Consider the following 15100-nt stretch of genomic DNA (forward strand, 5'->3'; position numbering starts at 1 on the left):
GGGGGAACATGCTGCAAGAAATGACATCAGTAACTTTTCAGGGTAGTCTTTTTCTGCTTCTGTCTTCTGAATCATGTGGACAAGAAGTTTAATTCAGGGCTAAGAATCTGGACTGCTGCATGGAACGTGAATGTAAAAAAATTATGTCCTGCCCATTGCACTGTAAGCTTACTTTATTTGCACACACTGCAAGTTAAACAAGCTTTATAAAGAAAACATTCTACAGTTGCACAGACAATGCTAACTGCACTAAACTTACCATATGGCGATTTCCTCACTTAAAAATCATATATATATATAATTTATATTTATATATGTATAGAAGAAAACTACCTATAAATACAATGGAAAAATACATTCAAAAGCTTTTTATAAAACTTGCTGCAATATTATTTTGACTGTAATAAAAATATTTATGAGAGAAAGACAAAGACACACATATCTAATACCTAGTGCTTGTCTAAATCCTGAAAAGAAAATCTGGTCTTTGGTATTGCTAAACAGTTAGTCACAAGTGTCTAAAGCATCTACAGTCCCAGCTTACAGCCTCTCCCCCACGCTCTCTGGCTGTGTGTGCTTACCACTGTTTGGCACAGGCTTTGCTGGCTGCCAGTTTCTACAGTAGTTTACAACCAAGCAGGGAAACAAAACCCGTTAAACATTTAGTGTCTTCCTCCAAGGGCTCAATCTAATCTTCATTCAATTAAATGGAAAATACTCTACTGCCTTTATTTGGACTGAATGCTATATAAAATATTTAAATTGATTTGCTGTCAAAGCAATGCCTACCCAGCAGTAAAAAATAATTGTAACCATGGAACTTTTGGATAAGCCATGACCAGCAGCTAGGAATTCTAACCAGCAGTTGTGGGTAACTAAACCCTGAGCACACATCACAAGTTGCCTGGGAGGTTTTCCATCCAGCATGTGACATGCAGTGTGCTGTGGCAGCTTCAATATAAAAATTTTGATTGGATTTTGCCTCAGCGGGAGCTGAAACAAGTCCTAGCAGGGGTTGCAGATGCATCGAACCCATAAGCCCAGCATGACACCCAGGAACATCCTTGTTTCTACAGTAGTTGTGGTTCATAACAGATCAACAGAATGTTTCTGTATAAACCATGAAGGTCCAACATTCAACTGCACTTATCCAATCAACATTTCAAACTAATTCCCCTGTTCTAACACTTTAAAGGTTAAGTGGCAAAGCCCAGGCATATATAAACTCATACGGGAACATGCATTGTGCTGTATTCTGATTATACAAAACAGCTGACAGAAAACCAATTCCTAGAATCACAGAATCACTCAGACTGGGGTGGGCCTTGGGAGGTCTCTAGTCCAACCTGCTCAAAGCAGGGCCAACACTGAATTCAGATTTGGTTGCTCAAGGCTCTGTCTGGTCCTGTCTTGAAAACCTGCAGAGAAGGAAATTGCAGAACCTGTCTGGGATCCTGCTTTACTGGGGAAACACTTGCCTTCCTCTTGTCAAGTCAGCACCTCTCCTGTTCCAGTTTATGATCCCTGTTTCCTGTGCAGCTCCATAAAGGGCCCGTCTCTGTCTCCCCAGTGACCTCCCTGTAGGCACTGGGAGGCTGCTCTAAGGGCCCCACAAAGCCTGCCCTGCTCCAGGCTGAACAAGCTCAGGTCTCAGCCGTCCCTCACGGGGCACGTGCTCCAGCCTCCTATCTTAGCTGCTTGCTGGACTCCCTCGCTCAGGCTGTTTGACGGTTCTTGTTAGCAATTTGCTTACTTGTACCAAAGTAGGTGAAGACAGAGCTTAAAAAATTGGGCTACAAATCACAATTATATTTTTATGGGTTTTTTTGACAGGAGCTTGGAATTTCTTGCCTTACTAAACCTCATTAGTAGCCTTTAGAGAGAAGGGAAGGTGGTCAAAAGAAAACAGAATATTTAAACTGATTCATTAATAGAATGAATTAGTTCAACAAGAAAAAAAAAATCACGTTTTTGCTCTCTTATTCTCCCCTCCTATATAAGCAGAACTCGTGTATATCAACAAGGTATCTGATGAAATACGATTTGAACTGGTAAGTTCATATCTAGTGATACCACCTGGAACATTGAAATGGGTGGGAGTTTTAGCACTGATGTGAACAGATGCAGCCTTTCAGTAAAATACCAATGAAAGCAATCTGAAAATATACTTGAAGCAAAAAATATGATTCTGTACTTACATTTTTTTTTCCTGCAAGGTAAATGCTTTTTGTCCTCTTTTTTTATCCATCTATTTTATCTTTCCACTATGTAAAAGCAAAATATTTTAAGAAAAGGACATGACGCTTTGAAGCAGTACAGCAAATACATACCACAGTCTGCTTCTCCAGGCAACTTGTATGATGTATATACATTGTTTCTTACTGGATTTTCATTTGACCTGTTATACCCTGTTCCACATATTCAACCTGTGCAAAACTAGACTGACAGAGAGGCAGCTTCCACAGTGATACCCTGTTTCCTGCAGCATCAGATCAAATCAACCTTTCAGTAAAAGTCTCTTTTGTACACGCTTCTAGATCAAGGTAATACTGGCTATTATGAGAAAAAGTGAAACACACAGCGGACTGAAGATAAAATGGAAAATAAATGCCTATAGTGTCAGCTGTTGACAAATATCACTGAGTTATTGGGTCTTCAATACTCATCCTCTCTGTTCAAAATAAAAACATGGCAACCTTATTAATATCAAAAATACTAGCTAGTGATGTTTCCAACAGCAAGACCATACATCTGATCCCTAGTGTCTGAAAATGTTCGTAGAGACATTATCAAAACCCCTTCAGGTTACATCTGCTGATGGAATGCATGCTCTTGTAATAGAGATGCACACATCTTGGTGCATTATCCAAACAAGTTCTGGTTGCTGTACTGTCTTCTGTCCTTTAAGGAACACTGTGTTTGTCACAAACCTTGCGTAATTTGATTTTAAGCAGGAAAAGAGAGCAGGTTTAGGATTGATGCCTATGAGTCTCTATGAATGTCCTGGAAGAAAAAAGTATCAGAAATCCTTGTCCCAGCCTGAAAGTTCATCTGGAGGGGTTCCCTCTTCAGGTGGATAGCTGTCAAAGTAGCTGTAATCAGTTGGTCCAGATAACTAGGACATTAAAAACACAAACAAATGGTTGTTTCAGAAGGTACCTTTTGAAAATAGTCTCCATTTATTATGCATCATTTTTATTGCTACCAGTGGAGGAATGAAAGGCTAGCATGATATGGATTACTTCTTTCAATGGATGGAATTCCTTGTTCATTAAAAGACAAACCTCCAGTAATTAAAATGTAAAACAGAACAATGGCATTAGCCTTCTTATATGAAAACACTCCCCAAATACTATAAAATCCTAGATTTCACCCAAAGCCCTACAAAGTCAGTAAAAAAACCTGGGCCACACTGTGTACAATGTTGATTCAAATTCGTTTAAGACCAAATCTACACTCGTGGGGTAGCTACTCAAAGCAGAACTCAGAATTATTTTTTGTTTCAAACTGAATTCAAGAGAGTTCAAATTCTTTACCCTTAATCTTTTTTCATTTTAGGGCAGAGAAATGGGCTGTTTAAAACAGGAAGCCTGTTCAAGGATGTGCTGTAACTCAATAGTAAGAGAATACAGGAATTTATACTCCACACAGTAATGTGAACCGTGCATCTTAATAATGTGCTCATTACCAAGGAAAATACAGTTTTTCAGTATTCATTTCTGACTGAACACCATTTATTCTACTAATGGTGAAAATCTAATGCAAAGTACACAGGCAGTATAATATTTCCATTATTAAGTTATGTATTACTTGCAGTCTCTCTTTCTTTCATTCTGTTTTCACCAATTCAAATGCATCTTTGGGAAATTTCACTCTTGTCCTGTTTCATTGTAGCCAAGCACCTTTGTATTAGTAAAGCACTACAATAGCAAAAGTCAAATTCAATACCTCTCTTTTTAAAGGTGATGCTAATTTCCTCACTTTCAGACCATCCCAGTTAAAACCACTCAACCATCTGATAAAAAGAAATGAGAGACAGATGGGGAGAGACCAAGAGAGAAAGCCAGGCTGTTTTCTGTCATTATACTATTAACAGCTGAAAAACATGTGAACAAGGGCTGTAAGACATTTTTTCATGACGACCTCTGTCCGTGTGACAACACAGCAGTTAGAAGGAGGAGCCCTGAGCCTGTCATTGCCATACAAGGGAGCAGTAGCAGGGGGAGCTTCAGGACTACCAGACACATTGCATCGCCTCCGCATAGAAGTGCCCAAGTGACAGGCAGGTTAATACATGCATAAGCACAGTCACGCAAAGATGCGTGCGTCCCCTTGGAATCCCATCCTCTTTGAACCACATGAGAAAAGGGAGACAAGCAGAAAACCCAAAGCACTTCTTTTTCCAAGCACAAACCGCTGGGCTTAGATAAAAAGAAAAAGCAGGAAATATTTAATCCACAGAGGACTTTCTTCATCAGAAGAAAGAGGACAAAACCCTAATATTGCTTCGGAGCTCTTAACTACCATTCTTAAAAAACGACTGTTTAAGGGGAGGTCTGAAAGGCAGATGCTGAACTGGCATTGATTTCTTGAGAATCGAATTTAACTCGTACATTAGCAACCTGTGACGAAACCAGTAAACAACAGGATGTTTCTAGATAATCTTGCTGAGGATTTATGTTTATATCGTTGCTTGCTATAGTTGCAAATATACTCAATAGCAACAGAGATCTCCCTTATGCAATCTGCCTTGAAGTGCCTGGAGTTTTATGGGTTTACTGGACCAGGTTCTAAAATACTAAGATTATTTTCAAATTAAAACCCGATTTCTTACTGGCAGTCTCCTTCACTTACCTGTGCTTCTTGATGTCATTAATTCCATTCCTCAGATTGCCTAATCTTTCTGTAGGGTTTTGCCTTAAAAAAAGAGAAAAAGAATAAGGATGAGAATTTTTAAAATATTCTTTTTTTTTTTCAAAGAGTATTTATAGGTCTAACTGCTTCCAGTTATCGGTTATACAGGGATGGAGCTTGCATACATCATGTGGTCTTATAAGGAGGCGTGATGAGGTGTTACTGTTCCTTTCTTTTGAGGACAGCAAAACCCTTCCAGGAAGCCAAACCAGTGTCACTGCTGCGAGAAGCAGCAGAGGGAAATCAACTGGTTGAATTTTAGTTGCACACCAATTTTTTTCTTGGCCACAGGTCTGGGTAGTAGTTACGAAAGGAGGCAGATCAAAATTTGCAGCTACAAAGATCCTTTCAGTCCTACTGCACAAACACGAACTAATGAAATCCCACTGGCACTGGGAGGTTCCAAGTCAGCAGTGTCACCAGGCAGCGGCTGTGCATGTCATTGTGCACTAATGCTTCCGAGTTGTGCCGGTCCTTTTGAAATACTGCTTTTTTGCACATTTTCAAGTGGCCTTAAGTCAGTCTGTAGGTGCCCTATGCTTTCGCTAGGAGCTATGTGCCTAAGTAATTTTGGAAGCATTTTTTAAAACACTGCACTTCATAATAAAATTAAATTCTTTAGCTCTTTCCTCAGCCCACACTTAGTAAGTTTTCCCTAACATTCAGAAAAAATTCGCAGCTACAGAGAACGCCCAGAGCCTGCATTTCTAGATGGTACCTCTGCAGACTCAGAGGTGTGACACACACTCAGAGGCATGCATGTGTCCTGAATATAATCAGAACAGACCATGCTAGGCATAACAATTTTAAATTAAGTTGTCTGGAATTCAACACTCTAGTCTGGATCTTAAGTAGCTACATCTACCTACACCCAGGCTTTGCCACAAACTGCCCCTCCTACCTGCAGAGTCTGCGGATCAAATCCTCAGGCCGCCTTGTTATTATTTTAGGAAAATCCAGCTTTTCAATGCCTTTGAGAATCAAATTATATGTCATCATTTGATCAGCTCCAGAGAATGGTGGGCTAGAAAAAGAAAGCAATGCTGATAAATGGACTGGCTGGCAAGAGCAGATGTGTTCATTTCTTATCAAAGCAAATATTTGAGAACATGGAAAAAACCCCACCTTCCTCGTTTCACAGCCTTTCAGTCTGTTTAAGATACTAGAAAGGTTTGAAGCTGAGAAGCTAGCTACCTGTAGGAACCAGGGAAAACACATGATCATACGTGTCCCTCTAAGCTAGCTCTGCCTCCAGCCTAACTCAGTGAAGCTTCCTTGTACTACCACTGAGCATACACAAAGAGTTGTCACGAAGTATGCACGGAGGTAAAGAACAGGGACTGCTTACAGTTCACCCACCCCACTGTATCCTGTCACCCACTAAAGGGCAAAAGAACAGTCTGTTGTCAGCTGTGCCTCAGAGGGAACATCACCATCAGTTAAAGGAGCTGTACACCAGCCACTCAGAGCCGGTATCTGGCCCTTTCCATGGATGGATAAACCAGAATTGAAAATGTGGCCCACACTTTGTCTATGGCATTTCTGAAATGGTGGAAGATAAGACATGCACAAGAGGCAAAAATCAGTATTGTTTTGCAAGTCATTCCTGTTTACTGACGGGAAAACCCCCCAAACTGTTTATTTTAAAAATAACGTTGAAAATGTTTCTAAAAACAAGGAGAGTAAGGACTTGGAGTAGGAAGCACTCACCTGCCAGTAAGGAGTTCATACACAAGAATCCCAAGGGACCAAAAATCCACACTGAAGTCATGACCTTTACTCAGAATGACTTCAGGAGCAACATACTCAGGGGTTCCACAAAACGTCCAGGTTTTCTGCCCTGATCCAATCTTCTTTGCAAATCCAAAATCAACCTGATCAAAATCAACGTATGATGCATAATGCAAAGGCGTTTAGCACTGGGAAGCCTTAAGGTCTTAACTGCTTCCTCAACTCCTGCAAAGATCTCAGAGTTGCCAATTTACAGCTAAAACAATTACACAGTGGTGTCGTGAAGGAGAAAGAATTAATTCCACTGGATTACCAAATGTTATAGAACAGGGCCATTTATTTTCCTTTTGGACAGAACAACCATGCTTTCCTTGAGGGCACAATATTTACAGCCTATGGAAAATGGTGGCTTGCTCATTGTCCTCAGAGTGGGTATTTCAAGCGCTTTGAAGGGTATTATCTTTGCACTTTTCATGGTCACAGTCAAGTATGGCAGGAGCTCTTTATTGTGTTCCCTCTCTACAGAGATAATGTGAACCTGTGATCGTGTGAGGCTGGACAGGGAGGTAATTCTGCACCTGAGGAATGTGGTTCCTACCTTTACATTAAGATTGGCTGCTGGGAGAAATTATTTTTGCTACCTGTGCTACCTGTGCTGTGGCAAGAGCTCCCCAGAGGCTGTAAATCCTGGGTCTGTCTGTGGCTTGTAATGCCTTTGTTTCTCAGTGTGCAATGAGTAGCCTGTCCTCTTTTCTACTAAGCATAAGGGTTATTAAACTCTGGGATTCTGGTACTATAATTACATGCTGCCTATTTATCTCCCCCCTGCAAGGAAACAGGATACAGGCGCAAAAGGATAATGTTATAAAAGGATTACATCTTACCAGTTTTATATATCCTTCAGCATCCAAAATTAAATTTTCTGGCTTCAAGTCTCTGTAGATAATTCCTATGTGATGTAGATAGTCAAAAGCCTCTGTCACACACCCAACACAGAACTTGGTAGTGACTTCATCAAAGCTGCCTCTGTAACAAAAATAATCACTATCCTTGCAGACATTAACTTCTAAAACTGCCTTGCTTATTAACCAGATAACATATAACACCCAGAATATTGACAACTTTTTTGCACTGACATTCAGTACATCACTCATGCGGTTGAAAACTGAACCGAACGTCTTTTCATGGGCCAGCCCTTGAGTAGAAAACCTTCTCAGCAGACATATGGAGCTGACTGGTGATTTTAAAGGACAAAGTTCTGCTTCATTTGCTGTTACCTGTCTCTCAGCAAGCTCCACAATTCCCCTCCAAGGCAAGCCTCCAGTAGCATGTATACATACTTACTATCTTTGAATGTGCGATATAGTCTGCGGAGACAAACAGCAGCAATTTAGGAAAAGCAAAATAAAATACAAGACTTGCAATGTATTTTCTCCAGAACTCATATATGCCAAACCTCATTATAATAATGCTGTCCAGTGGGTCAACTGGGGGTCGATTTTCCAGGAAACCTTATGGTCAACTTACTTTACAATGAATGGAGAACATATCTGCTCAAGGATCTTCTTCTCAGAATAGATATGCTCTTGTTGTTTGGTGTCCACTACGTGTTTCTTCTTTATACACTTCATAGCAAAAGCCACGTTCTCATTTTTCACTTTAACCTGGGAATAAAAATGATGAGTTCTGCTAGCCAAAGAAAGGACATTTTACCAGTGTGTTCTCAAGAGGTACACTGATACCCATCTTTTTCAACACAGCACAGGACTGAAATTGATGACTGTCATGAGGGACAAATTCCAGATTTTCTGCAGAACTGTTCTGTATGATTTTAAGTCAAGCATCAGATCTTTTTAGTGTCCCAGTCCTCATTTGTAAAATGAAAAGAAACATTCCCTGTGTTCATTTTATGTATACAAAATGGCAGCAGTTTGGATAGGTACTCCATGTTACAACGAGTTTATACCACAATGGGTCCTAATTTCAATTTAAGATTTCTAAAGACTAGCATAATACAAAAGAACAAAAAGCAGAGGCAGTTTATGAAGAACGGTTTTGCATTAACTGAATTATTATCCAATATGCAATAAAAAGATGGAAGTTAAAACAGGGCTTCCAGGAAAACAAGGAAGCAGCTATGGGTGTTCTACAGCTGGCTGAGAATTCAGTTTTCAGCTTATTGTTCAGGTGATGCTGTACAACATCCAAGCTGGCAGTCAACCAGTGTGGAAATCTGTTTTGTGAAGCATGAATTGGAATAAAACAATTGATGGTCTAAGTACTGTAGAGGATTATTGACTTCACTAAAATCACATAGTCTCCTTTAATTTACCATTACCTTCAGCAGCCTGCACAAGAAGCCTTCACATCTTTTTTCAGATGTTTGCTACTCAGCCAGAGGAGAGCGGAATTTAAGAATTTAGTCTAATGAGGCTCTTTGCATCCCAGAAACACAGCTGCTCATGCTACTGAATATGACTCAAAAGGGACATTACAAGTTGTTGGAAATATCAGAGTCAACACAGATCAGAGCTAGATCATACTGGTTATAGTTGCTGTGGGGCATACCGAAGCAGTTCTAGCAACACAGACTATGTGATGCTGGAGATTAGCTTAGATCCAGGCAGCATCTTGGGAAAAGGCCTACAATTCAGGGAACACAATGCAGGTAGGCACATCTGTAAACTCCACATGGATAAACAGATTAATATATGTCTAGTGACCAGGAAGATATTTCTTAACAGCAGGAGATAAAGGCACACAAGAATGGATTTTTTTCTTTGAATATCCAAGCTCTGAAAATATTTTTTAACTATGCATTACTTTATATAGAATTACCTCTGCATGAGAGGCACAAGCATGCAGAATATTAAAATCTTCCATATTCAGCAGTTAAATCAATCATCTGAGACACAGAACTACTTGAGTATGTTTAAAACAAACTCTTACAAGCTCAACCCTTCCGAACCCACCAACACCCAGAGTTGTGACAACTTCTAAATTCTGGAATGGGGAAGGAGGGAACTGGGATACTTTCTCCTTCAGCTCTATCATCTCCAAAGACACCTCTTTGGTCAACTGTCCACAGAAGGATCTTCCTCTGCATTAAGGAAATTAACATTGGTTAGTGCTTTCCTTGCCAGCAAACTGTATCACAGTACTCTAATATCCCTATAAAAAAGTTAAAGAAAAGCCTTCTTATTTCCTAACAGAATCTTTATTTTATGCAGAAGCACCTTCTTTCTGGATATCCTATGGAAGTAAATTAAAAGTGAAATACTACTGAAATTCAGTGAGTATAATCAATGGTATTTTTATCAAGAGCTGATCCATGATGAGGCTACTTATTATACAGTCAGCTGCAAAACTTTAGGCACTCCAAGTTGGAGAACCAATTTCTGAAGGGGCTGTGTACCATTTCCAGTAGCATGTTCAGAAATAAAAATGCAGCTATTTTTCTAAACAAGAAAACATACTCTGCTAATCTTCCAATAGTGCTTAGGCTGAAATCAGTCAGATAAAGTAATAATGCAGTTCACAGCTAAAAGCAAACTCTTTAATAGTAGCAGTGCTACACTGAAACATTCAAAATAAACTGTTTCTTTTGTACAGTTATACAGTTTCATTAACTCAATTAGGGGTTAAAGTTGGCTTTAGGGGTTTTACCAGTCAAAGAATTTACCACCAGAACCCAAAAAATTATATGAGCACACTTTCCCTGCTTTTCTATGCTCAGTTTTCTTGGGACAGAGTGAATTCTTGGTTGCAAGTCAATATACTGAGATTCTATGTAATTTTTGTTTCAGAAAAAAAATCCTTGGACTCCATAAGCATATCCAGACAGTTTTATTATAGTGATTGCTATCATTTCTAGGGGCCCATCTCCATTAACTACCACCCATGATTTTACTTACATATCTACACCCTTTTTTATGATTACCTACTGAAGATGTGCCTAACAAATGATCCAACTTACTTTGCATGTCGCTTTTCATCAGCCTGCGCCAGATTAGCCACATAACCTTCGAGGTAAGTTTGAAGCTCCTCGTAAGTTCCAACAGTTTGGTTAAATGTCCTAAAAACATGAATGAAATGGTATAAACTACTCGGCCGTACAATGGAAAGAGAAAGAAACCATTATTTGTGCTGCTGCACCAAGGCTTTACATTGTCTCTTAAGTCATGACCCAGACTGAGCTTTACACTATCGCTTTGAGAGTACAAATTTTAAGAGCTTTGGAGAATCAGTAACCAGCTGAAGTACCAGACTTTGCCAGAGGGTAGGGGGACATGGTGCCTGACCTGGTCAGGTCATTTCATGTTATGTTTAAATAAAGTACACCTGGCCTGCTCCAAATTGTTTCCCAAGTGCACTATGGCTATTAAGTGTGGTTCCACCATCCCTATCACAGGAACCAGCTTGGCATGAGTCCAGGCTATCAGTCCTTCTGTCCCAGAGGACAGAGTCCTTGGTACGCAGTGCCAAAGCGATTGAGACCACTTTTCCTATTTCACAGGTAAGCAACAGCACTGTGGAAAGAACAGACTTAGAAAAGACTATGTCAGTTGGAAGGGACCTACAACAATCATCCAGTCCAAGTGCCTGACCACTTCAGTGCCGACCAAAAGTTAAAGCATGTTATTAGGGGAATGGTCCAAACGCCTCTGAAACACTGACAGGCCTGGGGCATCGCCCACCCCCCCAGGAAGCCTGTTCCAGTGTTTGACCACGCTCTCAGTAAAGAAATGCTTCCCAATGTCCAGTCTAAACCTCCTCAGATGCAGCTTCGAACCATTCCCACACGTCCTATCATTGGATCCCAGGGAGAAATGCTCAGCACCTCCCTCTCCACTTCCCCTCCTCAGGAAGCTGGAGAGGGCAATGAGGTCACCCCTCAGCCCCCTTTGCTCCAAACTGGACAAAACCAAAGTCCTCAGCTGTTCCTCATAGGACATGTCTTCAGCCCTTCCACCAGCTGCGTTACCCTCTTCTGGATGCGCTCAAGTACTTTCACATCCGTGTCAGGTTGTCAATAGCAAAAGGAGGTCTGAAGGAGACAGTGGGCTGATACTTACTGAAGATGGCCAGCTGACTGATAGGGATGGAGGTAGAGGAGGGACACACAGGGGATTTTCTTGTTCCCTGAGCCAATGAATAGCACTTAATAAATATGAAACATCACCACCACAAAGAGAGAAAGAAAAGAGTAACTGAACTACTCTTAAGCTTCTGTGCTCCTGCAGCTTCTGTGAGCCTCTCTAGGTCTTTGTCTAAAGCATGCTTTTAGCTCAGGGTATTTTTAGCATAACCACTCGTGCACTTAAGAAAACATTGCAATTGTGCCTACAGTGAAGTCACATCTTACTGTTAACCTACTGAAAAGAGGATGTAAATCTTTCATTACACTGTAGCGTTGTACTTACTCTCTGTCTATAACAAGGCACTCCACGTCGTATTCATCTGCAATAACGTTTGCGGATCTGACATCATCACTAAGAATTGAAACAGATTAGAAGAATTCAGAAGCATATCAATATCCTCAAAGCACCTCACACTGTACTAATGGAGGGTCACAGCTGCTATAGGTGAAACTCCTTGAAGGCCTCTGCAGCCTGTATCTGGACTAATATTGCTGAACCAAACACAAAATTATAGCATTTTACTAGTCATTATTATTGCCTAGCACAGTATTTTTTCCAGTTTCAATAGGGTTTTGATCCTGACTTCCTTTAGCAACCTTCCAAGAAATTAGGATGAAACATAATTAGCATTTCATCAGGATTTGCTACTTATTTCTGAAATGATCCTCAGGTAGAAAATATTCCAGAGGCCAAACAATCCCTACCCACCCCATAAACATGTGTTATATGAACTGTTTGGCTCACAGGTCATATCTGGTGTGCACTTGTTTTCCCTGTTGCTTACTGTCATGAGCACTGGCACAGAAACAACAGTTAAGTCCAGTAATGATGGAACTTATCCGTGCTAGGAGTCATACAGAGCCTGACAGCATTCTTCATCACAGCTTTTACTGAAATATAAACAATAAGCAACAATGCAGAGAGGGCCAGCGCTTGATTTTTTCAATGAAAACCAAGGGTAGGTGACACTATATACTTTCAAATTCTTTCTGCAAAACCCAAAACATTACGACAAATTCGGCCATTGCCTGCATCTGCTGACTTTACAATCAAAACAAAGATTATATTCAAAACAGCCATGAGTTGTATAATCCAACACATAGTGATAGGTCAACTGAAATACTATACATTGTGAATCAAGACAATGCAGACTAACCTAATGAGAGCCTTTTCTCCAAAGTAATCTCCTTTTTGTAGATTTTTAATCAGCTGAGGCTGTGAGTGATCTGCAGTACTCTGGGTAACTATCACCTGGAAAATACAGGAACCAAAATTTAGCAAGGTAGAGTTTCAAAGTATTGCAAATGTCTTAAACTCATAATGCTGCAGAAAGAGTTATAAATACATGTAATTTTACTCCCTCCTCTGAAAGATCAAAACCATTAGACATTCCCTGACACCTCCGATTTTTGCCGAGACGGAAAAATGAATATGCTCATTAATGCCCACCCCCCAACATTTCCCCCCTCACACCTTTTAAAACAGAGCAAAATAAATGGCATTCTAATGAAAAACTGAAAAATACTTCGTGTACAGGCATCAAATGAGCTGTCTTCTCAGCTAAACAGATAACCTCCAGAAACATTAATTAACATCTCCCCCCTCATGAAACCGCTTTCACAGTAGCACACATTCTGCTGCTGCCCACACCCTTTAGCAAAAAACAAACCAGAATATCTTCAGACATAGACACATTTTGGAAACTTGAAACCCCTAGGGAAGTTTATTGAAGAAAATTCTCCTGATTTGGTTCTTTAGAGTCCTGTGTCAGCCTCCAATGTAACAGCTGAATGGTAAAAGCTGCTGCTTTACTCCTCTGGGACTAACAAATGAAAGGAATAGACCCTGAGTCACCAAGAAAGCCATTCTCCATTAAACCTAGGACTCCATTATTTCTTAGATATTTCACAAGCCTACGTTTTGCCCATCAGATATTGAAACATCCAGGAGAAGACATAGGATCAAACCTCATTTACAAAAAAAATTGACTTTATATCTCTACTACAGTGTCAAGAGACTTCAGGACATACTTTAATTACATTGTAATGAGAACAGTATAACATGGGTTCATTGTGAATGAAAATTAGGCTCCATAAGTCTCCAGAATGCTGCTTCAGGCTTTTATCACAGTACTGTGAACTTAACAGCATCCTCAAAAACTCTCTGCACAGATTTTACTGAAGACCACATCCCTCAAAGTAGCTTTTGAAATACAGGTGTTTTTATATGTTACTTTATAAGTTAGATTTATTATACCTTACCTTTCCTTTTGCTATTATGAAGAAAGTATTTCCCTCTTCTCCTTCCCGAATAACATAATCTCCCTTGTCATAGTACTCCTGTTGGGGGGCAGGGGGCCACGGAGAGAGACAATATTGACCAATACATCATTAGCCTCTTTGAAAATTCTGATAACTATGCAGAGTTCTTAACACATCTGGGTGTTCAATTGATGTTTAACTTCCTATCTCCTGCATATGTTGCACTCCATAATAATATGCAAGCATTCTACTATATAAGGCATGGTGGCCAATCTGTAATGTATTTTAATGCAGCAATGCGTTATTTGTTAAAAAAAAATATTAACACTGGTATCATCCCTATGAAGCAGGGAGAAATGAGGTAGAAAAAAAAATCAAAAGCTCTTAAAAGAGTTCTAAATCAAAATCCCATTTCCATAAGTCATTTTGGGCTTGGCACCTCAGTGGGAATGCCCAAATCATCAATTGCAAGCCACCAAAGCACCAAGTTCTCTGTGTCTGCTAAGGAACCCTGCCTTTATTACCTAATTGTTCAACTTTCAATCAAGCATTTTTTCCATGTTAACCTTCAGCTTTGTGATCTGTTCCTCATAAATAACCATCTTTTCTTCCTTTCTCCAAGCATTTCCTAAAAGTTCTCCATTGCCAGGAATCCCACAAAAAAAAGACTCGCTACTTAGGATACTGTGTGCTAAGGCCATTTGCTGTTTTGCATAATTGGCACCATGATCTGTCTCCTCATCTCCTTGTGCTATGGCCATGCATCACTCTACCTGCCTCTTCCAACTTGTTGGGACCCAGGCTGTTTCCTGAGGAACATTTGTTCTCCATCTGCAGAACTCTTCCAAGACTGGAATTCCTACAGACTTTCCCTATACAAAAAGGATTGTTACCACTGCTTTTGGAAAGTGTCACAGCTATGACTATATACCAAGCCTTTACCTCCAAAGGCTGCTGGCAGATGAGCCCTAAGACACAGATGTTTTGATGGTTTTGTATGTTGAAGTCCTAAGGCCTTTTTTCCCTTATATTTTGCAGTGTTATGTAGTCCAA

At 40.1% G+C, this 15100-nt stretch overlaps 1 protein-coding gene across 2 annotated transcripts in view; it reads right to left on the reverse strand.

Annotated features, from left to right (window-relative positions):
- Nucleotides 1–85: 85 nt before the first annotated feature.
- PRKG2 (protein kinase cGMP-dependent 2) overlaps nucleotides 86–15100 on the reverse strand; it is a 33474-nt gene continuing 18459 nt past the window's right edge. The window contains exons 7-19 of one of the 2 annotated variants that reach the window (XM_055701309.1): nucleotides 14048–14125; nucleotides 12943–13037; nucleotides 12069–12137; nucleotides 10622–10720; nucleotides 9595–9745; nucleotides 8173–8309; nucleotides 7923–8012; nucleotides 7530–7671; nucleotides 6625–6788; nucleotides 5816–5938; nucleotides 4855–4917; nucleotides 3949–4015; nucleotides 86–3115 (exon numbers count right to left, since the gene is read on the reverse strand). In XM_055701309.1, the coding sequence (XP_055557284.1) occupies nucleotides 3020–3115; nucleotides 3949–4015; nucleotides 4855–4917; nucleotides 5816–5938; nucleotides 6625–6788; nucleotides 7530–7671; nucleotides 7923–8012; nucleotides 8173–8309; nucleotides 9595–9745; nucleotides 10622–10720; nucleotides 12069–12137; nucleotides 12943–13037; nucleotides 14048–14125 (1374 nt within the window). In that variant the 3' untranslated portion in view covers nucleotides 86–3019. The remainder of the gene's footprint in view (nucleotides 3116–3948; nucleotides 4016–4854; nucleotides 4918–5815; nucleotides 5939–6624; nucleotides 6789–7529; nucleotides 7672–7922; nucleotides 8013–8172; nucleotides 8310–9594; nucleotides 9746–10621; nucleotides 10721–12068; nucleotides 12138–12942; nucleotides 13038–14047; nucleotides 14126–15100) is intronic. The other variant, XM_055701318.1, reaches the window with a different exon arrangement.

Source organism: Falco cherrug, chromosome 1, assembly GCF_023634085.1.
Source record: "Falco cherrug isolate bFalChe1 chromosome 1, bFalChe1.pri, whole genome shotgun sequence".
Lineage (NCBI taxonomy): Eukaryota > Metazoa > Chordata > Aves > Falconiformes > Falconidae > Falco > Falco cherrug.